The sequence below is a fragment of the Podarcis filfolensis genome, assembly GCF_964270895.1.
Source record: "Podarcis filfolensis genome assembly, chromosome: 6".
In the NCBI taxonomy this organism is placed as follows: domain Eukaryota; kingdom Metazoa; phylum Chordata; class Lepidosauria; order Squamata; family Lacertidae; genus Podarcis; species Podarcis filfolensis.
Window position 1 is genome coordinate 5,162,749 of NC_139609.1, and position 12,460 is coordinate 5,175,208.

Consider the following 12,460-nt stretch of genomic DNA (forward strand, 5'->3'; position numbering starts at 1 on the left):
TATTATTATTATTATTATTATTGTTATTATTATTATTATTATTATTCTCAAGGAGCAGCTGCACACCAAACTATTGGCTTCTTTATTTACTCTGTAAATAAAGTGTAACAAAAGGAGGGATGGCCTAATGTGTGCCATCTGAGACCCATCAGTTGTAGGAGAGGGCTACTTTTCTTATGTAACACCTCTTCACTGGCAGAAAGTAAGGTTGGGGTCCTGGGGGTCTACTAGTGTTCACTGCACACGCACACCAACACACACACAAAAGCCTGAATTTCAATTTCGAAACTGTTTTTTATTTAAATGTGGGGGGAAAGGGACAATAACTTGCAGCATAAACTGTTTTGTAATAGAAAAAACAAAGAAGGGTGATAACACAGGGTTAAAGGGCAACCCAGCAGTCTAATATACTCCCTAAAGTCCAGACATGACAAAGAGATACGTCACATGGGCAATTGGGAACCTACAAATAACTCTACAAACGGTGCAAATTCCCCTACTTTCCCCTGCAAGATTCCTGTTGCGCTTGCCCCCTGCTTGCAGGCTTTCCGTCGGCACGTGGATGGCAGCTGCAAGAATAGGATGCTGGAGTAGATGAGCCTTTGGTCGGATCCAGCAGGGCTCTTCTTAGGTTTTCTGAAACCACTCCAAGTAACGTTGTTGTCTACTTACTGCTGAGTTGGTCCACGTAGGTCTTCCTTTCTCAGGCATGCTAGGTTGGCCAGCCTTCTCAGTGATTGAGGTTTTGGAGAAGACCCGAGAAAGATGAGGCCACCACAACACCAAGCCCTCTCCAGGTGTATGTTCATAGCAGTTCTCACAGACTGGCAAGTCCTCAGACAGCAGCACTTCAGCCAGGCAGAAAGGAGACTCAGGAGATCTCATCTTCGCCTCCACCCAGTTCACGGACTTGTTACTATTATTCTGTTTTTTAGTCATGTTGGATTAGGATCACAGTACTTCATTGACCAGTGCTAACAACATCCAACCAAATGTAGTTTTTGCAGCCTGATCGTTTTACACGAGTCCGTGAACTCTCAATTCACATGTAAGTTGACTTATTCCCAAGTGATTAAGCTGTTTTAGGGGTTCAGCCCCCTGCAGTACGTCCAATCCTAGGCACATTTGCTCAAAATTAAGTGGTTTGCACCCAAGCAAAGGATCATAGGATTGCAACCCCAAAGGGTGACCCTAGGCATATTTACTTAGAAGTAAGTCCTATTCTGTTCAATGGCTTTTGTCGCGAGTAAATGTATGTAGGATTGCAGCCTCAGCACCCACACTTTCATGGGAGCAAGCTTCATAGGACTTACTTCTAGGTAAATACCCACAGAGATCAGCTGCATGCCTTGTAAGATTTATTCACACTGAATAGATGTCAAGTGGGTCTGAAAGTATGGCAGCAGCCATCCTAAAGGAGCAGAAGTTCCCCATTCCCCAAAAGGAGCCTCAGTTATTCTTCCTTATGACTGGATCATGAGCAGCTGTGTCTACTGGCAATGGAGAGAGTCAACTCCGCCTTATTTTCCCAGAGCTTCTCATCTCCTTGAAAAATAGGGCTGCAATCCTAACCCCACTTCCGTGGGAGAAAGTCCCATTCTATTTCTATAAAAGGAAGTGGGAGTCTTCCTCTATTTACCTTTTGATTAACTTCTGGCCTCCCCAGGGCTGATCTGAGATACCTTTCATTTTGTTCTTGTTGCACATGAAAAGAGTTGCACCTGAATAGCACCTGCTTAACAACACTTTAAACAAACAAAAAGAGGGGAAGGCACACCTTCAACCCCTCAAACTTTTGCTTATACTCTTTGGCTACAGAGCTGCAATACCAGAGGGTGAGGGGAAGGAAAGGGCAGCCAGCTGCCTAACTCAGATTGGACTGGTTATCTTCAGGCAAGTGGATGGTTTCTGATCTGCCAGAGGGCAGAAACATCTTGTATTACTGTGGATGAGGTGGGTAGCGACGCTGAAAAATCCTTGGGCCGGTGCCTGAGGCTGCTGGCGTGGTAACCTGTTAAAGAAAGAATTAAGTTGAATTTCTAATGCAAACCATTCAAAAATAATGCAGCCCAGAAGCACTTGGAATTAAATAAACATTTGCACATGCAACCCATTTGGATACAAGGCCTGCATTTTCATGCATTTTATAGTCATGGATTTTGAGATGCTTGACAGAATTTTAGACACGCACCCTCTCAAATAGTCTTAGCTCTCCCTCTACACAATGGCACGATGGCAGGGCCAGCCATGAGCACAGCTCTACACTCAAACCAGCACCTGCATCAGACGTGCTTCATGAGCTTTGACAAAGGAACTTTGCAAAATGGTAACTGTCTGTCAGAGCTACCCTAGGTCCCAGCTCACAAAGGACCAACGCTGCTTCGTTGTTAAGTATAAAAGTCTTTATTGAAGTTCAGTTTCACTTCCAGAGCCGCAGCGTGCAGCCCCACGTCTAAAGTGTCAGACCACTGATGCTCCGTCTGAGTCTCCTCCCCCTTGACACCAATTTAAGATTCTAGCCTTGCTCCACCTTCTCCGCTGCTCCTTCCTCCTCTGGGTCCGCCTGCCCGCCGGGGTTCCGCCCTTTCTAGCCTCTTCTCCCGCTGATTCCCCTGAGCCTTCTCCCTCCCTCCGGCGGGCTTTAGGAGCTGGTTCCCCATCCGGGTCTCCTGCTGTTCCGCGCGCCTGCACATTTGAACTTGGCGCGCGCACCCAGCCAGCAGCTTTCCTCCTGACCGTTCCACTGCTGCTGTCACTGCTTCCCCCATCGGGGGGGCTAGCTGCAACTGACCTCCCCTCCTTTGGAGGCGTGGTCAGCCCTGACTCCCTCTCTTGAGGAGACACTGCTCCTGACACATGTGACTCCTCCCCCCCACTACGCTCTGGTGGGGAAACTGGTCCCGATCCTCCACTGCTGCTTTGGGGTTCCCCTCTGGCTCCTTGTTTCTGGTGTGTCCCCCCTGGGACCCCCCTTGCCCTGACCATCGGCGCCCCCTTCTGGGAATCTTCTGATTCGCTGGAGAAGCTCATGGAATCTCTCGGGCCACTGTCATACTCCCCTACGCTGCCCTCGGATTCTTCCCCTTCGCTCTCCCAATCCTCTCTCCCTAGTGCTCCTGCTCCTGATTCCCTGACACTGTCCATGAAACCAGCCAAAAAAACAACAACACTACAATGGAGAGGTATCATGGTTCTTATCCAAGTGGAACCTACACGTGCATAAGCAGTATAGCTCCAGGGAGAAAGAGCAGGAAAGGTGACACCCACCCCCCATACCCTAACAACAGGCTGCTGTTTGAACGAGAGAGCTGGACTTGAACACGCTTCCCCAACTTGGCTACTCCAGTTGTTGTTGGACTGAATGCCTTATCACCTCTATGAGTCAGGCTCTCAAGGAACTTGATAGCCCAAACAGGGGTCAGCAAACTTTTCAGCAGGGGGCCGGTCCACTGTCCCTCAGATCTTGTGGGGGGTTGGACTATATTTGCGGGGGGGAATGAACGAATTCCTATGCCCCACAAATAACCCAGAGATGCATTTTAAATAAAAGGAGACATTCTACTCATGTAAAAACACACTGATTCCCAGACTGTCTGCGGGCCAGATTTAGAAAGCGATGGGGCTGGATCCGGCCCCCAGGCTTTAGTTTGCCTACCCATGGTCCAAAACATGGGGAGGACACCAGGATGCAGAAGGCTGAACAAGGAGGGATGCCTGGCCTCACCCAAGAAAACAATTCTTACATTGCTGCTGCTGCTGCTGCAGTTGTTAACATCATTACTAGAGTTTATTTGTATACAACATTGTGGGAACGCACATGCGCAGAAACCATACCTGAGCAGGACGGTAAAGTGGAACTGCCCCTCCTCTTGGGGGTGGAGGCACATGATCAGGGATGGAGAAAGTAGCCTGAAACATGAACCAGAAGAGCCAAGGCGTGAAACCCAGTGAAGATGCCAGGATCCGTTGCTTGGGGGGGGCAGAGGAGGAAGGGGGCAGCAGAACCACCAGAAATGCAGGACATTGTATTAGGAGATAAGCGGGTGGCGCTGTGGGTTAAACCACAGAGCCTAGGACTAGCCAATAAGAAGGTCGGTGGTTCGAATCCCCGCGACGGGGTGAGCTCACATTGCTCGGTCCCAACTCCTGCCAACCTAGCAGTTCAAAAGCACGTCAAAGTGCAAGTAGATAAATAGGTACTGCTCCGGCGGGAAGGTAAATGGCATTTCCGTGTGCTGCTCTGGTTCGCCAGAAGCAGCTTTGTCATGCTGGCCATATGACCCAGGAAAACACTGGACAAACGCCAGCTCCCTAGGCCTGTAAAGCGAGATGAGCGTCGCAACCCCAGAGTCGGCCACAACTGGACCTAATGGTCAGGGGTCCCTTTACCTTTACTATATTGGGAGAAATGCTCTCCAGGCAGCTGGATTTGCACTTCTGTCAACACAGATTCAGAGGAGCAGTTTTCCAAAATTGAGGCCTCTCCTCACAAGGAACATGTTATTCCCGCCCCCACTTTCTCTCACCTGGCCTCCGGCATCTGGAAACATGGAGCCTTCCCTGCTGCTATGGCGCAGTGGAGTTTGGGCACCTGTGATGAAAAAAGTGCAATGAGATTATGTCAGTTTCTACAAGGGGGCTTTTCTGCCACAGCCCCTTTGCCTTACCAATCCCCACAAAAGCTTCTGCAAAAGTCTGGGGGATCCCTCCAGAGTTATTTGCAGGGTCCTATGGGCCACAGCAAGGTTCGTACACAAACAGCCTTGATTACCACCTGTCAGGAACACATTCTGCAACACACACAGGAAGATACTTACAAAGAGAGCTTTTGGGGAGAGGGTTGACACCTGTGGGTGGCAGGTGAGGAACAGCTGGAGGAGGAACTAATGCAGGCCTTGTCTCCTCCACAGGAGGAAGGGATGGTTGTGAAGTCACCTGCTGCTGCAGAATGGAAATAACATATCAGTGATGGAGCCAGGTAGAATTTACCCTCAGTCTACCTTTGTTAGGAGGGACGCGGGTGGTGCTGTGGATTAAACCACAGAGCCTAGGGCTTGCCGATCAGAAGGTTGGTGGTTCAAATCCCCGCGATGGAGTGAGCTCCCGTTGCTCAGTCCCTGCTCCTGCCAACCTAGCAGTTCGAAAGCACGTCAAAGTGCAAGTAGAGAAATAGGTCCTGCTCCGGCAGGAAGGTAAACGGCGTTTCTGTGCACTGCTCTGGTTCACCACAAGTGGCTTAGTCATGCTGGCCATATGACCCGGAAGCTGTACGCCGGCTCCCTCTGCCAATAAAGCGAGATGAGCGCCGCAACCCCAGAGTCGGCCACGACTGGACCTAATAGTCAGGGGTCCCTTTACCTTTAACTTTGTTAGGATCCCAACAGATTCCCCCACCACTTCTTTTTTTAATGTATTTTTTAAAATGATCACTCAGTACTAGATCCTGCACTTCACTTGGGGGGGTGTGGTTTCCCTAACATGTTTTGTTTTGTACTTTCACAAACCTTGTAGTACTCCCAGACATGCTGATACCTCCCTCTGGTTTCTTCATTTGCCTGCAACCCTGTTGGCACTCGCCAACTGAGCTTGCTATTAGAGGAGCGAGTCATTATTTTTTGACCACCATCGAGAAAACTTATGACAGGCCACATGGCTGCAGGCTCACCATAATGACATGGGGAATTGGGAACAGAATACAGGATTTGAGAGGCATCTTTCAGAGGAGACAACCCTGAAAATATGAAGCAAGGTCCTATAAAGCGGTCCCCCCCCCCGAACTCTTGGGTGTTGCTGAAATTATTGGCAGGCCAGTAAAGGATTATTCAGCCTGTTGTAGCAATTGTAATGCACTGTGATAATGCTATATGATTTTTAATTGCCTCTTTATTGCCTCTTTTATTTCATATATTGTATTTTGCTCTACTACAATTTGAATCCCACAGAATTCAAATTGTAATACGATAAAACACAACGGAGGAAATACAAGAAGCAGTAAAAAAAAGTACAATTGGATATCAATGTGAATATTTAACATATGGGCGTGCCATTTCCCGTCTACGGCCACAAATCCACAGTTTGGGAAACCCTGGACTAATAAAACTCAGAAGTCAGAGTTCCAGCAGATGAACTTCAGTAACTTGGACAATTCCCTAATCCTTTTCCATCACTCCGGTTCGCTCCTCCTCTGGCATTCCTGAACTGTGCCCTTTCCTCCTCCTTTATTCTCTGTCATAGAACCACAGAATTGTAGAGTTGGGAGAGATCCTAAGGGTCATCTAGTCCAACTCCCTGCGATGCAGGACTCTCAGCTAAAGCATCTATGACAGATGACCATCCAACCTCTGCTAAAACACCTCCAAGGAAGGAGAGCCCAAAGGAGCTCCCAAAGGAGCCCATTCCACTGGCGGACAGCTCTTGCTGTCAGAAAGCTCTTCCTGATCTTTAGCCAGAATTTCCTTTCTTGCAACTTGAAGCCATTGGTTCGAGTCCTGCCCTCCAGAGCAGGAGAAAACAAGCCTGCTCCATCCTCCATGTGACAGCCCTTGAGATATTTGAAGATGGCTGTCATATCTTCTCTCACACTCCTCTTTCCAGGCTAAACATATCCAGCTCCTTCCATCGTTCCTCATAAGGCTTGGTTTCCAGACCCCTGATCATCTTGGATGCTCTCCTCTAGACACTCTCCAGCTTGTCAACATCCTTCTTAAATTGTGGTGCTCAGAACTGGATACATTATTCCAGCTGTGGTCTGACCAAGGCAGAATAGAGTAGTACTATTACTTTACTATACTTCTGTTGAGGCAGCCTAGAATAGCAGTAGCTTTTTTTGCTGCTGCATCACACTGTTGACTCACGTTAAGCTTGTGGTCCACCAAGACCCCTAGATCTTTTTCACACGTACTGCTAGTAAGCCAGGTGTCCCCCATCTTATATTTGTGCAGCTGGTTCTTCCTTCCTAAGTGCAAAACCTTACATTTGTCTCTAATGAAATTCATTTTGTTAGTTTTAAAGCCTGAGTCTGTTGTTTCAGTCAAAGAATTCTAAATGCGATGTGAATTATCGAACAAACAAAATCTGTGCAACCTAACTTTTTAAAGCACAGGACTGGCCTTGCTTCATTCCAAGAGCATATAATCCTAGTTATTTTTAGCTTATTGATGATTTTATATTTTGAATGATTTTAAAAAGTTGTTTTTTACTGATCATTCTGGGATTTCACTGATCATTTCATTGTTCTTGTTGTAAACACTTTGAGGGCTTTTTTAAAAAAAGCATTCAGAAGTGGTGTATATAAATTATGAAATAAAATAAGTAATTGTAGACACTGGGATTAAGAGCTGCTATCCGTTACTTCTGCCCCTGTTTGCCCTCACACCTGCTTTCCTTTCCACTTCATTTCTGATATTACAATTTTAAGCCCACCAATATCTCATGACACCAACACACGACAGGCGCTTATGAACTACACTCCTTGCATGGATCTGTAGCAGTCGTTTTCAGGCTGTGTACCTGAAAATTCCTCTTAAAGAGATCCTGCATTACCTGAGAATCTGGAGCAGCAGCAGATGGTACCTTTTTGGAGGGTTCAGCTTCTTTAGAGGGTTTCGATCGGAACCAACGGAACCAGCCAGACCCAGAGGCCTGGAAAAATAGAAAGGGTGGGTTTGTTAAGACTACAAACCCTATGCACACTTACCTGGCCGTAAGCTAAACACAGCGAGAGTCACTTCTGAGGAAACATGTACAGGACGCTGTGTGAAGTTCTATATGAATGAATTAATTGCAATACTCCCAGCCACCTGAAAGGTGAATTAGACCTTGATCGTGGCTCTAAATCCAAGAGGACATGATTCTGTCCTTCCTAATCTGCTGCAAAGCAGAAATGAAATCAAGTGGGTCTGGGCATATTTTCCAGACACCGCAGGTGCCCTTCTCAGCCAGATGCCTCACCTTTGCTTCTTTTTGTTCCGTTTCATCCTGTGGTAGCGTCTCTGAGGTGGCTTCGTCCCCTGATGTTTCTGGGAGCTGTGGGGCATCCTCGACCATGGATATTGTGGAACTCTCAGAAATGGTCCGAGTCCGTGCATTTAAAGTGTTCTGTTACCAAGAAGAGAAAACGGAGCAGGTTCTCTTCACTGGAAAAACTTCGTGGCTTCATCTTACCGGTTTATATTTTAACCTTATCCCCTAAGGGCCTCTCCTGACATCCCTCACCATCACACAAGTCCTGAGAGACAGAGCAGTATTGCTGTACTCCTGTGGGAGCGGAAAGGACCAAATGAGGCTGGAACATGACAGCCTCGGACAAGTCACAAAGGAAGTCCTGCTATGGCAGAGTTGGGACGTGAGCCCAAGTTTCCTGAACCCACTTACTTCTTGAAATTGCTGCATAGTTTAAAGAAAGATTAAAATGTCGTATAACCATTAAAGCAACAGCTCTCCCCCTGGCATTCCACTAGACCACATGGATCACTGTTTGTTTGTTTGTTTGTTTGTTTAATAAAATAATGCTTGATTGTTCCGCCTGGCCTTTGGCTTGGAATCAACTTGATCCCCTCCCCATCTTTCCTTTTTCCTTCCTATTTGGGGACTTCCCTGGGTTTTTTCTGGCCCACGTAGGACCATTCTGAATAGTTGGCCTTGGTGAAGATTTGACGTTTTCATCCCCCAAAAGTTTTTGATTTGAGTTTCTATTGAAATGAGGCTGAATTTTAATGTTGTATTTTAATCTTGCTTTTAAGTTGTATCTTAATCAATTGTTTAATATCTGGTGTTAGCCGCCCTGAGCCCTGTCTTGGCTGGGGAGGGTGGGGTAGAAATAAAATGTATTATTATTATTATTATTATTATTTTAAAAACCAACAACCTCAAAGCGGTTTACAAAAAGATTAAAAGCAATACAGTACAATCGAGAAAAATTCACAACCCTACTTTAAAACGTACAAAAGTTAAAATACTGAAACAGGTTAAATTTCCCTCAGTTTTCTAAGCATCTGGGCTGGCTTGTCTAAACAATAAATGTTTTCAAGCAGGCACCAAAAAGAATCAGATAGGAAGGGACCCTGAGGGTCATCTAGTCCAACCCCCGGGGTAATGCAGGAATCCTGCCCACAGCTGTCTCTGGTGGGCTCAAACCACTGACCTTCTGGTTAGCAGACAGACGCACTGACCCATTGCGCCACAGGAGGGCAAGGGCAGAGACACGTCAGCTGAGAAGGGTAGGTGCATGTGTCAACAAGAACAAAACAGCAATAAGAAGATGAGCCCTGCTGGGTGAAACCAAAGGCATATCTCCCCATCTGAGAAGCTCACAAGCAGGACATACAGGCAGTCGCCCTTTCCCGGTGGCTTTAGCCATCATGACTAGCAGAAATTCAATTCAGTTCACATTGGAAGCAGAGGTTTATCAAATTTGGACTTTGCAAAACAATATCACAATTGAAACACAACGGTTCTTCGAAATTCATACTTTCGAAATTCGAAATTCATCCAGTTTTTGTGACACAGTTCTCCAGCCATCCAAAGTTCACAAAAGTGATTGTATTAGGTGAAAGTGTGCATAAAAACCTAACATGTTAGTGAAAATAGCATTTAAAAAACAGGTCAACAATGCATATGAAGTGGTGCTTATTAGGAGCAATTTGCACAAAAATGTTGAAGGATGCTCGTGAGCATCTATTAAAAGGAAATCCACCAATTGCTTCAGAAAGGTGGGGAACTAAATTTAAGACTGGATTAAAATCAGAAACGGAAAGATCCTTCCACCCCTAACAGCCACTGTAAGCCTTAACCTCTGTGGATTTGCCTAATCCCACTTTAAAGCCATATCTTGTGGCAGTGAGTTCCGTAGTTCAGCTACCCCCCCCCCCCAACTCTTACCTGATGCTCCGGAATGCTCTCCTGATCACCCAGGAAGTGGTACGGGCCACAGGAGTCCGTGGTGCCCCCTGCAGATTACACCAGAACAGGTTTTATTGTACCCACCAGCCAAGATCTGGAGTTCAAAATGGCAAGAGCTGCTAGGAGGCAGTTCCCTGGAAATGGCCTCTGCAGCCAAAGCGTCCAGGAGACAAGCAGGTACAAACAAACAAAGGCAGAAGCAAGAAGCAAACTCTTACGCCTTTCCGCAAAAGCAGGGGCCTGCTTTTCTCCGCCCTCCCTGCCCAATCCTAAGCATGTCTGCTGGGAAGAAAGTCCTGCTGGTTTCAATAGTGCCTTGTTCTTTGTTGGGACAGGGCTCCTATGCCTTTAAAAAAAACCAGCCTGAGAAGTTGAAATTTTACAGGTGAAGCGCTCTCCATCATATAGACCAGGCACAGGCAAACTCGGCCCTCCAGATGTTTTGGGACTACAACTCCCATCATCCCTAGCTAACAAGACCAGTGGTCAGGGATGATGGGAATTGTAGTCTCCAAACATCCGGAGGGCTGAGTTTGCCTATGCCTGATATAGACTGTCAGGCAGCTGTTAAATACTTAGGAGCCCCTCCACCTGCAAAAGAGGAGCGGCAATCATTTTCCAGAATCCTGATTTATCACTGGTTCTTTTGTCCACCCTCCGTTTTGGTCATCTTAAATATATCTGTGCCCCCCAGCAGAGACAGAGGCAATGGGAAAGGGCATGGCTTGCCTTATCTCCCAAGGCCACCAAAATCAATAATTTTTTAAAAATGCAATATATGTTTTCCAGATGGAGACCAGGGAACTAATACATGCACACACCATCGCAAATCATTTCAACCGTCTCTTAACCTGGTGGCTGATGTGAGGAGAGGTCAGCTGGACGTCCTCCAGGAGGGGAAACATAACCGTGGTCACTTCCTGGAAGACAAGTCTCCAAAGCCGCATCAGTTGTATCTACAGGAGGCCCAGGAGAGAAATGCCTTCTCTGTCCCACATCTGGCTGGTCCTGAGCTGAGTCCACCGGTGGCAGGTAAGTCGTAGGATGAGGTTCCAGATCCTTCAAGCAGCCTTGGCTTTGTGCAAACTCAGAACGGGGAGCCAAATCTGGATAATGTAAGGTTTGATGGATTAGATCAGTATATCCCCCATTTCATAGATTGCCTGCACACCTGTTCAAACTCCAAGGCTACAAGTGAGATACTTTAAGCAGGAATCCCAACAGCTATTAGATCAGAACAGCTGAGCAGCTGAATCCAACCCTTTTATTATTCCCACTTACTGTTTCCAGCAGAAGCAAGTCTCTTAGAGTTCAGATAAAGCATGAAAGAGAGGGGCTTCTCCATTTATTTGTTCACAACATCTGGTAAGGTAAAGGTAAAGGAACCCCTGACTACTAGGTCCAGTCGTTGCCGACTCTGGGGTTGCGGCACTCATCTCGCTTTATTGGCCGAGGGAGTTGGAGTACAGCTTCTGGATCATGTGGCCAGCATGACTAAGCTGCTTTTGGCGAACCAGAGCAGCGCACAGAAACGCTGTTTACCTTCCCGCTGGAGTGGTACCTATTTATCTACTTGCACTTTGACGTGCTTTCAAACTGCTAGGTGGGCAGGAGCAGGGACCGAGCAACGGGAGCTCACCCCATCGCGGGGATTCGAACCGCCAACCTTCTGATCGGCAAGTCCTAGGCTCTGTGGTTTAACCCACAGCGCCACCTGCGTCCCTCACAGCATCTGGTATTCAAAGGTATACTGTGTCTTACCATGGAAGCTCCATTTAGCTACCTGTTAGAAAGCCTATATTCCACAAATATGCTTCAGTTATATTTTCAGCTTTAAGAAACAACAACAAAACCTTTCAGAGACTGGGGCTGAATATCTGGGAACTTTAGTAGCTGATCCTGTTAAAACTCCTCAGAATCTTTAGATTTGGACAGTAATGGAAAAACCCAGCTTGACAGACCACTTATCCAGCTAACATTGCAATCCTCCCTATAAGACCCATTGAACTATCCTGGGCTTTATTCAAAAGCATACAGGAAGAAAAAGGCCTTCTGAAGGGCTTGTAGAATTTAGATCCCTTGCCCAATGAAGGCTAGAGACAGGAAGAACAGAATGAGACCCTCAGAAACAGCCAAAACCGAACCCCTTTTAACCTATTCTGAAGCATTTACTGCCTGAGCAACAGGGTCCACCTGTTGTTCGAATTTCAGGGCATCCACACTGTCCAAAATGGAGACAATGGGCCTAGAACCTAGATTACCGGTACTTTACCTGATCAAAAAGCTTTACACAAAGAACACCTATCACATAAGAACACCACCAGGGAATGTAATGACAGATCCTGTTGTTATAAACAGTGGAGTAAAGTAGAGCTGTGTACTCGCTCCCTCCCTCTCTTTTTAATCTTTTTCTTAACGACCTCGCTTCTCTACTAAAACAGGTGGATGCCCACAGCCCAAAATTCAACCCATCAAGCATTCCCATCCTTCTATACGCAAATGATATGATTTTGCTTTCACGCACAAGAATTGGCCTGAAACGTTTGTTAAATTCCTGTAT

The 12,460-nt window shown here is 46.6% G+C and overlaps 1 protein-coding gene across 4 annotated transcripts in view; it reads right to left on the reverse strand.

Moving 5' to 3' along the window:
* Positions 1 to 274: 274 nt before the first annotated feature.
* SEC16B (SEC16 homolog B, endoplasmic reticulum export factor) overlaps positions 275 to 12,460 on the reverse strand; it is a 49,684-nt gene continuing 37,498 nt past the window's right edge. For 3 of the 4 annotated variants that reach the window (XM_083621580.1, XM_083621581.1, XM_083621579.1), the window contains 8 exons: positions 10,752 to 11,006; positions 9,880 to 9,947; positions 7,951 to 8,097; positions 7,543 to 7,641; positions 4,818 to 4,941; positions 4,527 to 4,591; positions 3,835 to 3,909; positions 275 to 2,011 (listed from right to left, as the gene is read on the reverse strand). In XM_083621580.1, coding sequence (XP_083477706.1) covers positions 1,940 to 2,011; positions 3,835 to 3,909; positions 4,527 to 4,591; positions 4,818 to 4,941; positions 7,543 to 7,641; positions 7,951 to 8,097; positions 9,880 to 9,947; positions 10,752 to 11,006 — 905 coding nt within the window. In that variant the 3' untranslated portion in view covers positions 275 to 1,939. The remainder of the gene's footprint in view (positions 2,012 to 3,834; positions 3,910 to 4,526; positions 4,592 to 4,817; positions 4,942 to 7,542; positions 7,642 to 7,950; positions 8,098 to 9,879; positions 9,948 to 10,751; positions 11,007 to 12,460) is intronic. The other variant, XM_083621582.1, reaches the window with a different exon arrangement.